The 21626-nt window shown below is 39.3% G+C and overlaps 1 protein-coding gene across 9 annotated transcripts in view; it reads left to right on the plus strand.

Annotated features, from left to right (window-relative positions):
* RGS8 (regulator of G protein signaling 8) overlaps nt 1-21626 on the plus strand; it is a 221617-nt gene that overhangs the window by 28208 nt on the left and 171783 nt on the right. For 6 of the 9 annotated variants that reach the window (XM_072648451.1, XM_072648444.1, XM_072648449.1 and 3 more), the window contains exons 2-3: nt 1992-2121; nt 4620-4708. Coding sequence is in view for 5 of the 9 variants with exons in the window: in XM_072648444.1 (XP_072504545.1) it covers nt 4643-4708 (66 nt within the window). In the remaining 4 variants the exon portion in view is untranslated. The remainder of the gene's footprint in view (nt 1-1991; nt 2122-4619; nt 4709-21626) is intronic. The other 3 variants (XM_072648452.1, XM_072648454.1, XM_072648455.1) reach the window with 1 other exon arrangement.

The raw sequence follows: 21626 nt of genomic DNA on the forward strand, positions 1-21626 counted from the left end.
AGCCAGCATCAGTAATGGATCATTGTGCCACACACTGTTCTCCTGGTTCTGCTTATCTCACTTTAAATCAGTTCAGGCGGTCATCTCATACATAGTCTCTAAATCTCTCAAATTCACGGCTTCTTATTGCTCAGTAATATTCCATGGCATTCCCATGTTGTAGTTTGTTCAGCTATCCTTAATCCACGGACACCCTCTTTGTTTCCAGGTTTTTTTGTTTTTTGTTTTGCCACTAACAGAAAAGTGCTGCTGTGACTTTTTATACGCAGGCCTTTTATTCTATGTTATTTTTAAATTTCCTTAGGAGAGAAAAAGTAGTTGTGAGATTCATGGATATGAAAAATTTTAGTAGTTGTTCTCTCATAATTACCACTTTTCTCCCCCGGAGGATGGTTGGACCAATTCACAGGTCTACGAATGGTATAATAGATGGCTTGTCTTCCCTCAGCCCTGCTAACATTTTACTGTTTCTGTCTTTTATCATCTTTGCCAATTTGATGAGTCATACGTATTTTCTTTGTCACTATTTCCCTAGGTTTTGGGTGTGTAATTTTTCCACCTGCTGCCTTCAGAAATGGAATTCGTTATTTTTCCTCCATCCCCCTTGGAATAGCTGTTTATAGGTTCCCTTTCTGGAATTCAGTCCTGGTTCACCTTCACCTCTGGGCATTATTGTGAAGCCTGCAAGTACCATCTGAAGTTGAGAGGGCAAAGAATGGGTCCATTGCCAGTGTGCTGCCCCACCTCCCCTGTTTTGTTTTGTTTTGGTTTTTTTTGGTGGATAAGGGTAGAGAAACTACTTGAACTATTCCCTCTGAGCCACTGGAGGTGGCAGTGGAAAAACTAGATAGGCTATTCCCTCTCCATCACCATATTAAAAGGAAAGTATGTTAAAGTCAGATCAGAGCAGATACATGTAGAAGTTGATAGAGGACATGGTCAGGAGTCAAGAAGACTCACCTTTCTCAGTTCTGACTTTCTCAGTCTGACTTCTGACACTTACTACCTGTGTGATCCTGAGCAAGTAACTTAATCCTGTTTGCCTCAGTTTCCTCATTTGTAAAATGAGCTGAAGAAGGAAATAGCAAACTATTCTAGTATCATTGCCAAGAAAACCCCAGATGGGGTCACAAAGAGTTGGACACGACTGAATAACAAAAGTCAGATTAGCATCTCTCCGGATGCTAATCAAAAGAATCCAAAGATAATTGAGAATAGCGTTTTGTAGGAAAATGAGGGCAACTGTCTGTAGCAAGGGAAACAGGTAGTTTTGTTTCCAGTTGCAAGGATTTCTAGACTCCTAAGTTTAATATAGTATCTATATTAGCAAATGAGAATTCCTTCTGTGGCATTAACATGACCACAACTAGTTCCTCAGCTTTCTTTGGCTAATGAGTGTGAAACTAGACTTTGGGTGAAATCCAAGACAACAATTTTGATTCCTAAGAAATTTGGTATAGATGGAAGTCATATTGAATAGGAAAGGTCTCATTAAATGTATTTTACCAAGGCCAAAGTTGACAAAAATTCCCTATTCCAGTCAAAAAATGTGAAAGAAAATAGCCAATTACTGAATGTAAATTTTCCTTTTTCATATATATATATGTATATGTATATAGGTATATATATATATATATATACACACGATATATAAATTCATACAGAGTGGAATATTTCAGTACCCCAAAGACACTGGCTCAAACTAGCAATATTAAATTAGCAAGCTAGTCTCCTGTAAAGTTACAATAATAGAAGAGGCTGAGGGTTATTTTACAACTAATAATGGTAGGCACTCATCTGAAACTTGTTGCCTGTCTGACATTCAACACCGGTGACAGCAAATCCTACAGCATGCACGATTTTCATCCCTGAAGAATGTTAAATTTTAAAATATTCCATTTGAATGACTGCTCTAAAATAGGATTTAAATTATACAGTGCACAACAAGATCACTTATCTCACGATTCCTGTGTTTTTTTTTTCTTTTACAGATTTGACAATGGTGGATTCAGATGTGGAATATTTTATTTTTCCTGAGCCATTGTCTGACAATGGGCAGTTTTTGTTAGTTTGTATAGACTACGGAAAGAGAATCCATTTCCAGATGAAAGATAGGATCAAGTAAGTCTAATTTCATTATATCAAATTAAACATTCATTAAACAGCTACTATTTGCAAGATACTGAGTATGGAGACGCTGTAAAAGAAACAGTTCTTGTCCTCAGGGGATTTACATTCTATGAGGATTATGTAATATGTATTGTATATAAGTTAGAAAATGCAAAATATATACAAAGTAATAAAAAGTAATTTGAAGAGGTAGAGAATACACATAAACAAGAGGGTGAACAAAGAGGGAAACAGAGGGAATCAAGAAAGTTTTTTGTAAGAGATAGCAGCTATCCAGTGCTTTGAAAGAAGCTAGGAATTCTAAGTGATGAATGTGAAGAGGGAGTGCATTCCAGGCCGAAAAGATCATTTATACAAAGCCTATGAGGAGGGAAATGGAGATGTGTCCTGGCAACAACTAGCATTTAGGGTTTGACAAAAACTTAGAATGTGGGAAGGAGAATAATATATAAACAGAAAGGTAGGTGAAAAGTGACTTGTGAAAGACTTTAAATGCCAGTCTAAGGAGTTTATATTTTATTATATAGAACCATTGAAGATTTTAAAAGAAGGGGATTAGATTTGTCAGACCTGTATTTTAGGAGTATCAGTTTAACTGTTTTGTGGAAGATAAATTGTAAAGGAGAGACTAGACCGTGGTGCTCTGAATCCTGAAGTTTGAAGGAGGGATAGGCTTTGGAGGAAAGATGAGTTAGGTTTTAAACATGTTGAGTTTAAGGAACTTGTGAGAAATCAAGTTAAATAGTTGTCAGGCAGTTGTTAATACAGGACTAAAGTTTAGCAGAGGGAATGGGGTGGGCATATGGATCTGGGGTTTTCTTGGCAGAGATACTGGAGTGGGTTTTCTGGATGTGTCATTTCCTTCTCCAGTAGATTAAGGCAAACAGAGGCTAACTTGTCTAGGGTCACACAGCTACAAAGTATCAGAGGTCACATTTGAACTCAGGTCTTCCTGACTCCAGAGTTAGTGCTTTATCTACTGCAGCAGCTGGCTGCCTTTATTTACCTTGGATCTGTTCTGCCTAAGTAGCAGTTCAAGTTTCATTTCTTTTGGTCACTCTTTTATATTTGACATCCTTCTGGTGGTTTCTCCTGGTGGTGATGTATATTTTTAATGAAATAATCGTTTGTAAGATTAGTCTCCTGTTGCCAGTTGGTACCCTATCAGACTCCTGACCGATCAAATTCACGAAGTTACTGCCAGACCTGGAAACATTCATCTCTCAGTGTTGCTATTTGATGACTCGTGTTTCAACACAAAACAGAAGAGACAGCCAGGGATTTAAATTCTCGCTTCAGGCTCGTGTTCTCATTGCCTTATGCTTACAACCACTCTAACCACTGCTGAGGAGAGAGAAGGGAAGCAAATCTCCCCCTCCCGCTTTGTTGGGAAGTCCAAGAGAACTTGGCGTGGACTGTGTCCTAACAAAGGGGCCACTTTGAAAGGGACTGAAAGCCACTTCTCAAACTTTGTAACCCACACAGGAGATGGCTCTTCCTGACTCACTCTCCAGTCGTCTTTGACATAACTTTCAGTCACAGGAATGAGAACACTAACCAGAAAGTGGTTATGCATTGTCCTTTACTAAGGGCCCAGAGTACAGGCCCATGCCAGCTCATGCTCCATTACATAAATTTTATGTTAACTTCTCTGGGTATGTGCTGTTTCCCTTTGGTAGAACATAAGCTCCTTGAGGGCAGGAGCTGTTTAGTTTCTCTTTGTTAAAGACATCTAACAGTACTTGGCAAATACTTAGTAGGTTCTTGTCACATGCTTGTTGAACTGAATTGCTATGATCTGGGGATACAGAGAGAAAAATTGGAGGCTTGCCCTCAAGGGGCTTATATTCTATGAGGGAAACAACAGGCATTTGTAAGAGTATATGCAGAAATGTATTTAAGATACATACAAAGATAATTTGGGGAGAAACACTAGCAGCTGAAGCAAGGCATCAGGAAAGACATCAGGGAAGAATTGGCAACTCATGTGAGGAGTGACGAGGTGGCAGTGAGGAGAGACAATAGCCCTGCAAAGTGACAGAGGCGGAAGGTACAATATCATCCGGGTGGCTCAGTGGATAGAGCACTGGTCTTACAGTCAGGAAGACCTGAGTTCAAATGCAGTATCAGGTGCCTACTAGCTGGGTCACCCTGGACAAGTCACATCACCTCTGTCTGCCTCAGTTTCCCCATCTGTAAAATGGGGATAATGATAGCACCTACCTCCCAGGGTTGTTGTGAGGATCAAATTAGACAATTAATGTAAAGTGGTTGGCAAACTTCAAAGGGCTATGTAAATGCTAGTTGTCATGATGTCACAAGTGAACAAGTTCAAGGACAGTTTGGCTAGAGTGAAGAATGAATGATGGGTCATTATGATAATATGATATTACTCTTCAGTGTGATAATATTGTATAAGATTGGAAATAGATTGGAGACAGGTTGTAAAAGACCCTCAATGTCAAACAGGAATTTATATTTTATCCTAGATGCAACTGATTGGAGTTTATGAATGCTGTGGTCAGATCTACGCTCTACAAATGTTACTTTGGCTGCTGTGGGGAAGATGGAATGCAGGGTGAGAGGCTTGAGACACAGAGTCCGATTTGGAGGCTACTATGGAAGTAATTCAAGTGAAGGAAGGGGACAGATGCAAGAGATATTGGGGAGGTAGAATTAGCAGGACTTGGCATCTAGTGGAGGCTGCATGTTACAATGCAGTGGTTCTCAAACTTTTTGGTCTTTGGGTCTCTCTTCATTTAAAAAAAATTGAGTATCTCCCAAAGACCTTTTGTTTATATTAGAATTATATCTATTGATACTTGTTGTTGGTGTTTGGTCATTCAGTCATGCCTGACTTTCTGTTACCCCATTTGGGGTTTTCTTGGCAAAGACACTGGAGTGGTTTGCCATTTCCTTCTCCAGTTCATTTTACAGATGAGGAAGCTGAGGCAAATGAAGTTAAGTGATTTACCCAGGGTCACACAGCTAGTCAGTGTCTGAGGCTGTATCTGAATTCACAAAGAGGCTGGATCTGAACTCACAAAGATGAATCTTCCTGACTCCAGACCCAGCTCTCTAACCACTGTGCAACTTAACTGCTCCCTATAGATATTTACTATATTAGAAATTGAAATGTTGTAATATTATTATGGAAGTAGTTTTGCCTCAAAGACCCTCTGCAGGGGACTCAGAGGTCCCCAGACCACACATTGAGAACCACTGTAGTAGTAGAAATCTTGCTAGCTCTTGAGAAGACCTGAGTTCAAATCCTACTCTGGTGCTTATAATCTGTGACTTTAGGAAAATCACTTATTCTCCCTAGGCCTCAGTTTTCTCATCTGTAAGATGAGAGGGTTGGGCTAGATGGCCTCTGAGCCATACCTTCCAGCTCTAGGCATACAATCATTTGATTGGCTACATAGGGTAAGGGAGAATGAGGAGTCAGGAATGACATGGAGACTATGAAGGATGGTGGTGCTCTAGTAAGAATTAGGGGATAGGGAAAGAAATAGTGAAGTTTGGAAGTGAGGTGAGTTTGGAGAAGATGTTAATGATTTCTAGTCTGGAAATGTTGGGTTTGAGATGCCTGTGGGGCATCTAATTCAAAATGTTCAATTGTAAGAGAGTGATGGAGGACTGGAACTCCAGGGAGAGACTAGTGCTAGATATATAGACTTGGGAGCTGGAATCATTTATGTCAACACCAACATTGCTAATTTTGCTTCTGCTTTAGTAAAGGTACATATAATGCACATTTGATATCAGGAAGGAGATCAGAATCATCATGAAAACCAGGGCATAAGCCAAATGAATGAGCTATGAGTTATTTTTGGAAGTTTTCATATTTCATCCTGTAGACTAGACAAGATTAAAACTGGAAGGTGCCAGACAAGGCAAGTCTGACTTGTGCTTGTGCTCTAGGAAGTTTATTGGGGCAGCTCAAGTATAGAGTTCCACCTGGTGGCATCTCTAGATAAAGCATGCTGAGAAGCTATCTCATGCTCCACCTCTTCGTACTAGATAAAACTCTGTATCACATGAGTGTTTCATAACTATTATGCCAGCAAGGTTAGTCTTATTGAAACATTTTGGTTAAAAGAGAATTATATTTAGTGTGCAGGAGGAAGCAAGTCCCAAATAGGAAATGATTCCAGAATTTAAAGACAAGGTTTAAAAAAAGCTTAAAATTGAAGGCAATTAGAATAAATATTAAAATGGTGGGGTTAGCCGTCAGCGGAAATAACCTGTCATGAGAGACAGTTTGTGAATGCTTTATTAATGCGGGCAGAATGTCTCCCAAATCCAATCGAATGAACAGGGTATTTTATAAAAGCTTAATGGGACTTTGGGTAGTATGACCTAAATTGTATCCTGTTCCATTAGAAAACATCCCTCTAAAATATTAGATGTGAAATTGTGCTTATATCCAAAAATACAAGTTAGATTCAATGAAGGTTTAAATGGTCTTAGTTTTCCCTAGTTTTCTCCTAAAATTTTCCAGTTTTATTTTTATCTTGGTGATGTTCTATAAACCTATATTAGCTTTTTCTTTTGGTTCTGTCATTATATTCCAAGCTCCCCAAAGTTATGTGACTAAGTTAATTTGGGAAAGACCAAACATCATCAGTGAGGCACCTTTCCATAAGGAGTACCTGATGTAATATACCTGATACAAAGAAAGCTGTAAAATACTCAATTGTATTGTCATTTGTCCAACATTATATTGACATCATAGAAGATTGTTGATCCTCATGGAGTCTAGAAAAAAGAAAGCTGTTGAATAATGGTTTGTTGGTATTTCTCCAGCCCTCCCAGGAGAGAGGATGCTCTCTTAGTGACTCAGTGACTCTCTTAATGACTGATTTTTTAGGCAATATTTTTCCTTGAATGACTAAAGGCAATTTATCAAACCACCCCAAATGAATAGAAATTTCCTTTTGGGATATTCAATGCCCTTCCCCCCCCCCTAAATCTATACTCACCATATCAAGCTTTATGATTAGAGTAATTTGATGTACTAAGTGAATTAACACACAAGAAGATGGTAGTATGTAAAAATGGCTAATACCACATACTATGCATACTCACCATTCACAAAGAATTAGTATATCATGAAACATATCCATTGCTGAATGACGTCTATCTTTAATGAATGAGAAGTCACCCTGAGATATTTTAATGCCTCAGAGTCACCATTGTGAACATCAATTATTCAGAAGACAGTGTCTTAGAAAAGAATTTGGATTTCTGGACCACATCTTAAAATGACTCTAGGTTTCCTGTGTTTCTTTTCATGTATTTTTCCTTCAAAGTTCAGCTTTGCACACTGATGGTGTGTATGTTTATGGGACAGTATATTATAGATTTATGGCACACACGTTCTGTTGCTACTTCTCCTATTTCTCTATTTCATCAAATATCTTTGCTTTGAATTGTGTTCTCTAGCAAAATGAAAGACATTAGTGGAGGCTTGCGAGCTAAGGTTTTAAAGTGGAACCAAATCCAGAGTCCCTGGAATTTGGGGAAGCTTGTCTTTGGGGGGACCTATGCATGAGTGGGAGGTGTCCAATGAGGAGAACACTTTCTCTGTAACTACTTATCATTCACAAGAAGGGAATATTTGCTGGGAAAGAGATGTTGGAAACTTTGGGGAATGGGAAACTCTCAAGAATGAGGTTCCAAAGACCCAAAGAAACAATTTCAACGAGGAGGAAAAGGAGGAATTGTCTAAAGAGGCCAGCTTGGATAGACAGACCATGAAGCAAACAACTTTGGTTCTAAGAAGACATGTTTAGAAGACTTAAGCAAGGGCAGGCAATAGAAAAACATGGCATGGTCCTGCCGTGTCAGGAATGTTCCATAAGCACTGAATGATCAGGAAGTAGAGAAGAAAGCCAAGGACAATGGAATGGGTATTTTGAGGAAATGTAAGCTTAGAAAGTGTTACTTCCAGGAGAAGTTCATTGTCTACACAAAAGAGTGGGATGACTCAAGGAAGTCCTTTTCCACATCCATTTTCCTCCCCTATTTCCTTCTGTCCTTCTCCCTCAATAGTCCTGCCTCAGAGGAATCCCCGTGCTTCATTCCCATGAGTTGTCATCTGCGATAGACAACATCTCTCTAATCTCAAAGCCCTGTGAAGACAAGGCAGGCCTCTGGAAAGTCTCTCCTTACATAAAGATTAGAAAGTTTTGCTTCCTGGGAAATTATTCAAGGATGGTTACTGAACATCTAGACATGGATGCAATGATTATAAAGAGCCAGCTTAATTCATCAAGAACAAGTCACATCAGACTAACATCACTCCCTGAAAAGAAAATTTTGTGTTTGGGATTTCCCTTGAGTCAACCCTCCTCCCATCAGACCAGCATAGCCACATAAGTCATGGTATTAGTAGAAGACAAAGTCTAGGTTTGCTCTTTGCTGCTGCTTCTACTTTGGATCACATAATACTCCTTTTCAGGAGAATTGGGTCAACAACTCAAGGGTAACTTTTCCTCTTCTCTCTAGAAAGTTGAATCCATCTCCTCATTTTACAAACGATGAAACTGAGACCCAGGGAAGTTCTTAAGTGACTTGCCCAACATTACACAAGCAGTAAAGGGCAGAGTCAGGATTTGAATTTAGGTTATGTTCCTGGGAGGCTGAGTGCAAATATTTAGCATTGTTTGAGAAATCCCCCTTCATTATCCAGGAGGCTTTGCCCAGAAGTTCTTGCCCCTTCACTGTTGCCTCTAGCTATTGTCATTTCTGAGGCTGAGAAGTTTCTTGGGGGAGAGCTCTTCAGTTGGAGAGTCTCCCTCCTAAGGGCCTAAGTCTGCTCTCTGTCTAGATTCAGGCTCTCGGGATCTCTAATCTCTGGTCTTTGGTTCCCTCTTTTATAGGTAAATCCATGATGTAAGTTAGGTCCATATGAATTAATTCCATCAGTTAGAATCAATCATCCTAAATGGACCAACAAAAACTCTGGACAAGACTACCCTGTAAAAGAGTATCACATTCTGTCAAAAAGAGGCCATCCATTTTTTTTTCAGTGAGGGTAAATGCACCTTACACAGGGAGATGTCTTCAGAATATGAGGCATTATTCTTTAACCTTATTAAGCTGATTGAGCCATTTCTGGTTAAATCCTTTACGTTAGTGGGGGTGCAGTTGAAAGATATGAGTTGGTATCTTATCTCTAATGCTTATTAGCTGTGTGACTCTGGTCATCACATAACATTGATGGGACTCAGTTTCCTCATCTGCAAAATGATGAGGTGAAGTAGATGGCCTCTAAGATTTGGGATGAATGTTGCTTGTAAAATATCAGAAGATGCAGCTGGTATTCCAGTGGAATAGGACATCTAGGTGGCACAGTGGATAGTGTGCTAGGGCTCGAGTTAGGAAGACCAGAATTCCAGTCCAGCCTTAGACACTTACTAGCTGTGTGACCCTGGGCATGTCACTTAACCCTCTTGCCTTAGTTTCTTCATTTCTAAAATGAACGAGAGAAGGAAATGGCAAACCACTCCAATATCTTTACCAAGAAAACCCAAATGGGGTCACAAAGAGTCAGACACAGCTGAAAATGACTAAACCTTCCAGTGGAATGGGCTGTGAAATAGATAAACTGGATAGAAAGATTGTGGAGGAGCAGAATGTCTTAAAATAGTGGTAGTATAAATAAGCTACTTTTTTCTTAAGGCTGTGAGATTGGATGGTCAGGACTTGGGGAGATTATTAGGATGCCATCTTCTGGCAGACCACTACTAGAATGCCTTACAAAATCAGTTCCCATCTCACCCAACTCAAAAAAGAATTTGCTGTGCTTTAGAAGGCCCGAGTCTTATTTCTCAGATGTGTAGCTGCCACTAGTGACAGGAATTCTTCTGCTTCTCTCTGGGAGAGGGGGAGAACTGGGACAGATGGCTGATCTTGTGGGGGCCTCTGCAAAGCCTCCTGCCTAGGCAAAAGTGTTTTGCTGCTGGTTCAAAGCAGAAGATACTGACATCTGGGAACTGATTTGTCTTAAGGCAAGGCAGCTACTTCTCCCTTGTTCTGGGTAGAGACAGTTTAGGCTCCAGGCAAGAACCATGGTATGGCAGAGCAGGGGGCCAGGGTTCTTGCTACTTGTGTGACCTTGGACAAATGCCTCTCCCTCTTGGGCCTTGGTTTCCTCATCTGTAAAATGAGGTATTTGATATCAGATTAAGCTCTAGAGCTAGAAGGAACTTCAGAGGGCATCTATATCCAACCTACCTCATGTTACAGATAAGGAAACTGAGGTCCAGGGATATTAAGTTGCCTGCTCAATGATCCCTTTCCAGCTCTTTCCAACTTGAGCACCAATGTTCTCTTTCCTCTTTCAGGGGAGAATACTGGGGTGGTCCTGGGAGATTAGAAAAAGACTTGGGCTGGTAGCCTCAGGTGACCCTCCTGAATAAGTGACTAAGATTGGTTACCTTGGTTTCCCTTGGTTGTGAACCGAGTTATCTTTATATGGAGCCCCAGTTTTCCATTTATGTTTAATTATCATGCAGCCCAATTGATGCATTTTATTTAATGTGTCAGATTAATTTTATGCTTCTTACTTGATTACAGTAATAAACTATATTCAAGTCAAGTCAACAAGCATTGATTACTTACCATGTGCCAGGCACTGTGCAAAATGTTAGGAGATACAGATACAAACAAAAAAAGAAATATTGTCCCTGCCCTCACAGAACTTACATTTTAATGGGGGAAAGACACACATAAAGGAGGGTGAAAATTGGGAGGAGGTGGATATGGGGGATGGTGAAGAAGTTTTCAGAACGTTGGATGGCTGGTCTGGTCCCTTCCTCCACGTGGAGCTTCTGGGAGGAGGGGAATATATTCTCACCAATGGGAGAAGGGGGAATATATCCATATGCACTCAGTCTTCATAATTTGTTGCTAATGAACTGTGGATTTTTCTTCACAGCTTAAAGATTTTTTTTGACTCTGCACTCAGAAATTTATTTATATCCTGGGCTATGACGTAGGGCTAATCCAAATGGAGCCATTAAGTAACTGTCGAAGGCAGTATGATGAAAGTACTACAACAGCAATAATACTAAGTTATATACACCAAACCAGTTCTGCAGGAGTCCAAAGATGTTGAACCTCCTGGAACTCAGTTTTCTCAGCCACAAGAGGAGGGGTTTGAACTCGATGGCCTCTAAGTACCTGTCTCCCAGCTTTAATTTTATGATTGACTGTGGGATCCTTCTCACTTGGGTAAAGACAGGCTAATGAAGTTTGCAGATGACACCAAGCCATAAGGAATAGCTAACAAGTTGGATGGATGAAAGTCAGGATCCAAAACAGCCCCCAAAGGCTGGAACTTTGAAGGGCTTCAGCTAGCTGAAACTTCATAATATCTTAAAACAATTTTCTTGTCTATGACTAAAGGAAGAGTTTGTGACCATATAAGGGCTGGAGATGACCACAGACAATAAAATAGACAATTCTGATTATGTAAAATGTAAATGTTTTGGTAAAAATAATTTCAGTGCAGCTAAGATTAGAAGAGAAACAGTTGACTGGGGAAAAAAAAATCATTGCATCAAGGTTCTCAGATAAAAGTCTCATTTCTCATAAATACAAGGAACACAATCAAATTTATAAGAATAAGAGCCATTCTCCAATTGATAAGTGGTAAAAGGATATGTATGAACAGGCAGTTTTTTTGGAGAAGAAAGCCAAGCTATCTATAGCCATATGAAAAATGCTCAAAAACACTCATAAATAGGGAAATGGAAATGAAAACATCTCTAAGGTTCTAATACCTACTGGATTTGCAAAGTTGACAAACAAGTGAAATGACAGATGTTGGAGACACCATGAAACAAAAGGCTCACTGATGTACGATTGATGGAGCTGTGAATTAATTGGTCCAGCCATTCTGGAAAAGTTTGGAAGCATTCCTCATTAGTTACTGAGCTCATACTCTTTAACTCAGGGATACTATTACTAGACCTATAATCCAAAGAGAATAAATAAAGGAAAAAAGGTCCTATATGTACATAAATACTTCTAACAGCTCTTTTGTTATAGCAAAGAACTAGAACTGGAAATTGCCTGAACAAATTATGATATATGGATGAAAGGAAATAAATAGTATTGTGCTCCAAGAAATGAAGAAAGAAATGGTTTCAGAGAACTTGGGAAGACTTGAATGGATTCAGAGTTGAAGTGAACACAACTGGGAGAGCAGTTTATACTGTAACATTAACATCATAAAAAATGAACAATTTTGAAAGTTTTAGGAATTCTGAACAACCTATGATCAATCATGGTTTCAGAGGACTGAAGATGAGAATGCTATCAACCTTCTGGCAGAGAGGTGATGGTCAAAATGAAGATGGAAATATAGTATGGACATGACCAATATGAAATTTGGTTCTCTTGACTGTACATATTTGTTACAAGTGTGTGTGTGTGTGTGTGTGTGTGTGTGTGTATGTGTGTGTGTGTTTGTGGGGAGATGGGAGAGAAAAAATGCTTGACAATGGGAAGAAATTACATTTAATTAAAAAAAGTCTTATGCATCTGGGTTATGGCATGTGGGGAGTAGCCTTGTAGAAGAGGTAGGATGTGAATGAGACCAGGAAGGATTGTTATATGTGTGTGTATTACTGAAGATATCCATGCTTTAGCAATAATCTTTCTCCCTATTGAGAGATATCAGATAGCTGGGAAAACTGGAATACCTGGAAAAAATCCAAATGACTGGATTTAAAGATGAGGAATTCAGAATCCCCTGTAGCAAATCAGAGAGAGGAGAAATTTGGCATTGTTATTATTTATAATTCAGTAGTCTGCAAGTTTGATAATAACAGAAATAAAAATTTCCTATTTCAGATATTAGCTATAAGTCTAGGTGAAAAGTATACCTGTGTGAAGGGCATGACTCCTTTTATGTCTCTAAAATACCATTTAGAGTAATGTACTGCTGGAAATCTGTTCTGCTGCTCTAATGTTAAAGTATGCTGAATAGTGTCCTGCTGATCTGAGAGAATAGTAAGTATGACCTTATGATTTCCAAAAGCTTTAGAATCTATGGAATTGTATTTGGTGGACAGGTTGTGATAACCAAAGAGAAATTCACCACTAGATGGCAATGTAGCCACAGATAAATTCCCTCTTCTCATTATTCAGTTCACCCTGTATCTTATATAAAATTATTAGTGATAGAATTTCAGATCTGGAAGGGGTTTTGGAGATCATCTTTTCTAAGTCTTTCATCCTGTAAATAATGAAACTAAGGTTCATGTTCAGGAAATGACTTTCTTTAAGTCACCATAAATGTTAAAGGGCTGGTCAAGTATTTCCCCACTCCTAACTTTGCTTTTAAATAGTGGACTCCTGCAATCAGTTTTTCCTTACTAGCTCCTTTGAAAACAAACAAACAAACAACTTATTAACCAATACTACCATACTACTAGAATCATAGAAATTAGGTATGCTGTTATCTTTCAATCAAGCTATCAAAAAGCATTGCAGAGTTAGAATTAAATGGTTTCTGCTCTCAAGGAACTTACATTCTTAGGGTGGAGTTTCAACAGTACACATCTATATCTATCTATCCATCTTTCTTTCTTTCTTTCTTTCTTTCTTTCTTTCTTTCTTTCTTTCTTTCTATCTGTCTATCTATCTATCTCTGTCTGTCTATCCATCCATCCATCCATCCATCCATCCATCCATCCATCCATCTCTCCATCTAGTTAAAGATAGATAAATCTCCCTAGTACAGGGGTGGGGAACCTGAGGCTTCAAGGCCACATGTGGCCCTCTAGGTCCTCAAGTGCAGCCCTTTGACTGAATTGAAACTTCACAGAACAAAAGTCCATTTGACTGATTCCCAAATAGCATAAACTTGAGATTTTTCCCCATTTTGGTCGTCCTTTATCTGTTTTCTAGAATGTGACATTCAGAACTAAACATAGTGCTCTAGATAAGGTCTACCCATGGCAGAGTATAGCAGGACCGTAAGTCCTGGATGTTATTTTTCTCTTAATGCAGCCTACGACCGCACTGACTTTTTGGGCGGCCATATGTTAATAATAAAAATGTTTTACACTGATGATCTCATTTAGTTGTCAAACAAACTTGGGAGGTAGACGCTATTATTTTTTTGCAAGTGAGGATACTGAGACTTGAAGAGGTTAAGTACATTGTCAGGGTCACAGAGCTAGTAACTACAGCAAGATGGGAGCTTAGTCCTGACTCCAAGTCCAGTCCTTTATTCATTCAGCTGTGCTGTTTACATTGACTTGGTAAGCCTTTATCCAAATCACTGATAAAAAACAAATAAACAAAACAAAACAAAAAGCAGCCCTGGGCAAAGCACAGATCTCTAAGGCAGTCCACTGGCTATTTCCTACTAAGCTGACTTTGCATCTAGATATTCAACCAGTTCAGAATACACACACACACACACACACACACACACACACACACACACACACACACCATCTCTCTCTCTCACACACACACACACACACACACACACACACTACATCTCTCAGCCCTTTTCATATCAATAGCATGAAAAACTGTTAAATGATTTGAAAATTTGGGCTAACTTTATTTTCAGCATTCCCTTCATCTAACAGCTTAGTAACTCTGTCAAGAAGAGGAAATATTGTGAGCCTGGAATGACCTGTTCTTGTGGGAACCATGCTAACTCTTTGCCATCACAATTTTTCTAGACATTCTCTAACTATTCCTTTAAAAATGCCTTTTAAAATTTAGCTGGGAACCAAGAATTGCTGGCCCGTAGTCTGCATACTCCATTCTCTTCTTTTTTTATTTTCTGGAAAATTGGGACATTTGCTCCTCTCCGATCCTGTGGTACTCTTCTCTTCTTGATTAGCAAAATCACTGGCCATGCCTCAGCAGTCATAACTTCTTGGTTCAGTTTCCTAGGATGTAGCTTTTCCCTGGTCCATTATGTCACGGCTGAAAATCACAGGGCCTTTATTTCTAGAGACATTTTTGTTCTGGATTCTAGATCTCACATCCAAGACATCTCTGTGCCTTGGAAGGGAGGGTTCTCTTCCCAATTCTGTGTTAGTTCATGATAACTTATAGTTTGCATCCTTTTCCCCAAACAGTGGGTTTTCCATTCATGTTAACATTCCAAGTGTAGCGCTCTATTAATTATTCAGTGGTTTTCCTATTGGGATCATAAGCCTTCATCCAAGACAATGATAAAAATGTAAACAAGGGCCAAGCACGGATCTCTGAGGTACTCCACTAATGACACCTCTCTTGGGGAGCTGTCTAGGGTTATGCTAATTACATTGGGCTTCTTCCCAAAATACCTCGAGGTAGTAAGAATGCTTTTGCTGGTACTTAGGAGGAAACAATTTATAAAACCCACTGAATCTCAAAAAGATGTCCTTCTATCTGCATCAAATTAATATGGATGTTGGCATGGATACACATACGGAAGGCTTTACTTAAGCTGAATCTTTAATCTTACTAAACCACCCATGCTTCCCAAGCCACCTTGATCATTGCAGCCATGCCAGAAGGGTAGGGAACAGAGATGATCCAGAATCAGTACAGGTCCTCCAGGAAAACTCTAGATTAGGCACCTCTTGGACTCGCTACTTTTGACTTGGTGCTGGTCAGCTGAAGTATGTGAAGGTCAAAGGTACGTCCAGGATAGAAAAAAACATATTGATTGGAGCTGGAGAAAAAAGCAGATGGCACAGCAGAACAGAACGTTTGCCTCAAATTCAGAGAAATGTGGCTAACCCAATTATCATTTCTCCTAAATGTTTACAGAACAGGCAGAAGTGTCATGCCCTGGCTGGATTCTGTTAAAGCTGTACATTGGACAGTTTCCCCTGTTGTTTACTTGGAGTTATGTGGGAGATGGAGTAGAGGTATACCTAAATATAGCTGCCCCTTTGACCTGAGAGGGAAAAAAATAGGGTAGTCATCAACCTGTTTATACTGAGTAGCAAAAAGTCATCCCAGTTTAAACTGGCATTCCAGCTAGTTAGTGCACCAGGCAAAAAGAGGTATTATTATCTTATGTTAATAACAATACTTAACACTCCAAGTATGATATCCCCCGAAATTGAGGAAAATGATGGAAATACTTCAATAAACTTTAAGTATGAATTTAAAAATTCTTTAAAAGCAGTATTGAAAAAAAAATCTCCAAATGTCAGAGCTAGATATGACCTTGGAGGTCATCTATCTAGGGCCTGTGAACTTTTCCTCATCTGGAGGCCCATAATAGTTTGTCCTCTTCATCTAAATGTAGCCAGCGAGGAAAGCAGACCAGTTGCTCCTATAGGAGTCTTCTTTAGGCATAACAGTTATAGCTCAGTGGCCAATCAAAAAACCTTTCCTCCCTGCCTCTTAAGTGGACAGGAAAAAGACAGAATACCAAAATCCACATGGGGAATTGCATAGGGCAGAGTCCTGGGGTTTCATTGGTCACTCCCCTGTTATTGTATCAAGAGCTATACAATTTCCCTTTTCTCCCCATTGCTCTCCTTTTTGGAAGTATATTGTCACTCACCATGTAATAAGGATTTTAATTTTATTTTTTAACAGTAAGTTTTATTGATACTTTCAGTTTTTATATCAGTCATTTTCTGATTTCCCCACTCCTTCCCCCTTCATACTCAGCCTCTACTCCTTCCTGGTAGTGTATACCTTACATTTTCTTCTGGTTTTTCAATCTTTTGGTTTGGTTTTAATATTTCTTTTTTTAATAGTCATTTGTATCTGGTGATTTGTATAAATAAAAAAGTTTATTCATTATTATTCATTTGTTTTCAGTTTTCTATAATCACTTCCATAAATCTTAGATTTTCTCCCTTTCCCTCCCCAAGATAGCATGTAATCTTATATGGGTTTTGTTTTAATATTTCTTATTGTTTTCTGGAGTTATGGCTTTCTCTTTGGCTGAGCTTACAAGCTTTTATCCAAGTCAGTGATAAGAATACAGACCAGGGCTAAGCACAGATTTCTGAGGCATTCTGCTAATGATGTCTCCCTTGGGGAGCTGGCTAGAGTTCCAACTCCAGTGCTAGTTACTTGGGACTGCTTCCCAAAATACCTTGAGGAAGAAGGAACACTACTGATATAGAGGAAGAAAAAAAAATTTATAGCCCCCTCTGAATTAAAAAAAAAAGATGTCCTCATTTCTGCATCAAACTGATATTAATGTAGGCATGGATTCACATATGGGAAACTGAATCTTAATCTTAAACTGAATCCTCAGTCTTTTTCTCCTATTCAAGCAGACCAATTCTTGGGGAAGGTTCGCCATCTCTTCTAAGCTGGCAGTTCTTCTCCCCATTCTTTCCTCCTAGCTCTCATTTCATTCAGCCTTCCTTTTAGTACCTCGTACTTCATTTCTGCCAGGTCCTCTTAGAGTCATTCTTTTCTCTGAGGTTCTACTTGCACTCCATGTAGAAGTACTCTCTTCTTCTGGGTTTACCTTTTGGATTTTTCTCTCAATTCAGAGGACCTCTTCATTTTGGTCAATATTTCCTTATGCTTATTCATATCCCAAGCCTCAGTTTCTGGATTGGGTTTGCTTGCGAAGGCCTCTGTTCCTCACCATACTGTTGGATAGTTATAGGCTGGCCCTGCTTGATCCTGGATATGGTGGTTGTTGAGGCCCCTTCCTCTGTAGGAATTCTGGCTTAGTCTCCTTATGTCTTCTTAATTTAGGTCCTCAGACCCTTTTCTGTCTCCTGCTGGCATGTAGTCCTGAATCAGGAGTATGCTCCATCTATTGCTGTGTTCCTGACAAATGCCAACCAGATGTTGTCAGTTGTGCCTAAATTGTACCAGGTGTTTTGCTTCCCAGATGCTGCCCTGGCCTTGTCTCCTGTGGAGGCTCCTGCGGTGACTTGGCCAAGAGTAGTCCAGGCTTGTGCTATGCACTGGTCTGACCCTGGGTTCTGCCGTACTATAGGCTACCTGGGCTGTGGTCTGTTCCTGTGTTATTTTGTGGATCTGGGCTGCTTTGAGTGCTGGCCAGTCTGCCTACCATGGCTTGTCTACACTCAGAGACCCAGAAGATTTTTCCATTAATGGGGTCTGAATGGTTTTAGTTACTTTTCTTGTACAATTCCAATTCACAGCTTCCCCACATAGTCTGCTTGTTTGATCACAGCCCCTCTTACATTAAACAATTCCATTCTGGGGTGATCTTTGCCAATTTGATAGGGATGATGTGAAGTCTCAGAATTCTTCTGATTTGCATTTCTCTTATTGCTTACTTGGAGCATACTTTCAAATGTCATTGATATAAAATTTTTTTTTGAAACTGACTCATATCCTGTGACCACTAATCTATTGTAGAGTGACTCTTAGTTTCATATATTTGTCTCATACGTTTCTAAAAATAGTTCCATTCCTTCACAAGGCCATCAAAGATCTAAAACTTTCATTGTTGTTCAGTTATTTCTGTTACATCTGACTCTTTGTGACCCCATTTGGAATTTTCTTGTCAAAGATACTGGAGTGGTTTGCCATTTACTTCTCTAGCTCATTTTACAGATTAGGAAACTGAGGCAAATAGGATTAAATGATTTACATTTAATACCCAGGGTTACACAGCTAGTAAGTGTCTGAGGCCAGATTTGAACTCAGGAAGATGAGTCTTCCTGACTCCAGGTCTGGTACTCTATCCACTGTGCCACCTAGCTGCCCTGTCTACATATATGTGTGTGTTTACATAGATATGTGTATATGTATATATCCAGGCATGTGTTATGTATTATAATATGTGTGTGTATCTATCTATTTATATCTTGGATGTCAGACATTTATTGGTCTTGTTTGATGTGAAAGCTTTTTTCCCACTTGATGGTTTCTCTTATTATTCTAGGAATGTTAATTTTGTTTTAGCAAAGAGTTTTGGTTTTATGTAATTAAAATGATTTATTTTGTAATCTCCTGTATATGTGAATTTTCATTTTAGATTTCTCGTTCTAGGCATAGTTGTGAGAAGTACTTCCTTTCTACTCTACCATTCTGGCTACAAGGAACAGAAATAATAATGAGTATCTAATACCTCTAGATGAAAATGTTGATACTTCTAGCCAGTAGTGTCATATCAAAAGTTCTGTTCCTATTGTAATCCTGTTTATTGGAAAACTGAGGCCAGGTCACTTGTTAGAATCAAATCACAGCGCAGGTAAGCCTGCCATGGCAGAAGTGGGAGTGTCCACTAAGTTTTCTGAAATCTATCTCTATCTACTGTCTAGAATTCATCAAGTCTATTTAATATCAATCAATGAATGAACCAACAAGTATTTATTGAGTTCCTGTTATGTTTTTGGGACTGTGCTAGTTCCTATGAAGGATAGAGAAGGAAGATAAGATACTAGCTCTGCCTTCTAGATGAGAAGAGGAGACATAAACATATGAAACAATTAAAGAATAAGACAGTATATAATAAAGTGCTAAATTGTGTGGTGCAGACAATTAGGGAACAAGACAGTATATAATAAAGTGCTAATTGTGTGGTGCAGACAATAAGTACAATAGGAGTTCAGTGAAGGGGTAGATCAATGTGGGCTGCAGCTGTCAGGGAAGGTTTCACATCATACCAGCACGACTGTGCTTAACCAATGCATGATAGGAAATTGAGTAGAAATAAAGCACTGGTTTGGAGGAGAAAGATGCTGAACCATAGGAACTCTTCTTAGTCTGGAAAAAGAAAGGAAAAGAGAGAAAAAGAATCCCTCTTGAGAATGATACTTCATAGCCAAATATAGGTCTACTTTGATCTATGCAAGAAATATATTAGTGAAGGGTTGAGTGTAAATTTTAAGCATATTTTAAATACATTAAGGAACCCCTGTAGAGAATCTTTGAAAAAGTGAAGACTCTTTTTGCATTACAGATGCAAAAAATGCCAGAAAAAAAATCCCTTGATGATCTCCAAAATTCTTTTAAACTCCATTGTATTATGATTCTACCTGTTTTGGGAGCATGGCTATTTATATATTAAATTTTGCCCTCTTTTAGGAAGCAGGCTGGTCATCAATTATTCAGAGTTGATCTGCAACTAAGACTGATGACAGAAAGCAGATAGGAGGGAGTGGCCAGGTAGTAGCTGAGAAAGAGAGGAAGAGATCGTGCAATAGAGGAAAGTCTTAAGAACTTGGATCAACATGAAGTTCAGCCATTACTCCAGAGGACCAAGAATGAAGAGTGTTATCTGCCTTCAGACAGAAAGATCATGAACTAAATATGTTGAATGGGATACATATTTTTGGACTTGGATAATATGGGAATTTATGTCACTTGACTGTGTATTTGTTACAAGGTTTTATCTTCCTTCTTTTTTTCCCTCCCTCCTTCCCTTCCTCCTTCTTTTCTACTTTCCTTCCTACCTTCCTTCCTTCTTTCCTTCTTTTCCTCCTTCCTTCCATCCATCCATCCTTCCTTTCTCTCTTTTTTTGTTTCTTTATTTCTTTCTGGTATGAGGGGAGCTGGGAGGTAGGAAAAAATTCTTGATTAAAAAAATAGCAGGTTGAGGAATCTGTTATTTCATCCTAAAAGCAAAAGCAAGGCTTCAAAGACTTTTAAGAAGGGGTGAGATATGATTAGAACTGTGTCTTAGGAGGATTTATTTGTGCAGCTGTGTGGAAGATGGATTGGAGAGGGAGATGTTGGAAGCAGGGAGATCAACCAGAAGCCTATTAAATAGTCCAGGTAAGAGATGTTGAGGGCCTAGAGTAGGTTGTTGGCCTTGTGAGGACATACTAATCATATATTGTCTTTGTTTGAGGTGTAAAAAATGCATAGCAGAGACAGATTCCTAGGTGTCCCTTAATTGATACTTATCATACTTTGCAAGCTTTTGGAGTCCTTATCCCAACTCCCACTCCTGACCAGAGGGGTCCCCAGCTGGCTAGCTGACTACGTTTGCTGTTCAGAGTTCTATAGGTACCCATGACAGGCAATGGAGTACTTTCTCATACTATCTGCTTGAGCCGCCATTCTGGTGTATTTTCCCTAATATCATTTACCAGTTACGCTTAGTATCTCTGCGGTATCATTAATTGACCCAGTAGTTAGTTCCCAATTATTATCCAACCAATTAGTTTTTTACAAAGGGTTGTTTATTGAGCCAAAGTACTAAAACATCTCCCCCTGAACTCTGGACACACTGTTCCTTTGAACACCTCAGGCCCGATATGGACTGAACTGAAGCTCAGAGCAGTTGTTACAAAACATCTGCTCTGCCATATTCCCTTCTGAACATGGCATGGTGGCTGGATGAGTTGCTTCCTTGCTGCATCAGGACATGCTGTCTTGGAGCTGACCCCCTTCTGGGTTGGGTCAGGTAGGACTCCTTATTGCGGTGATTGTACCTCACCTCACTTGTCTAAGTTTAGGGGCCTCTGGCAGTTCGCCTTTCTGACCTTTTGAAGGTTTCAGGGTCATTCTGTCTCTGATACTTCTTCATCTAAGAGCACGATAGAGTAGACATG

This window comes from Notamacropus eugenii, chromosome 2, assembly GCF_028372415.1.
Source record: "Notamacropus eugenii isolate mMacEug1 chromosome 2, mMacEug1.pri_v2, whole genome shotgun sequence".
NCBI classification, from domain to species: domain Eukaryota; kingdom Metazoa; phylum Chordata; class Mammalia; order Diprotodontia; family Macropodidae; genus Notamacropus; species Notamacropus eugenii.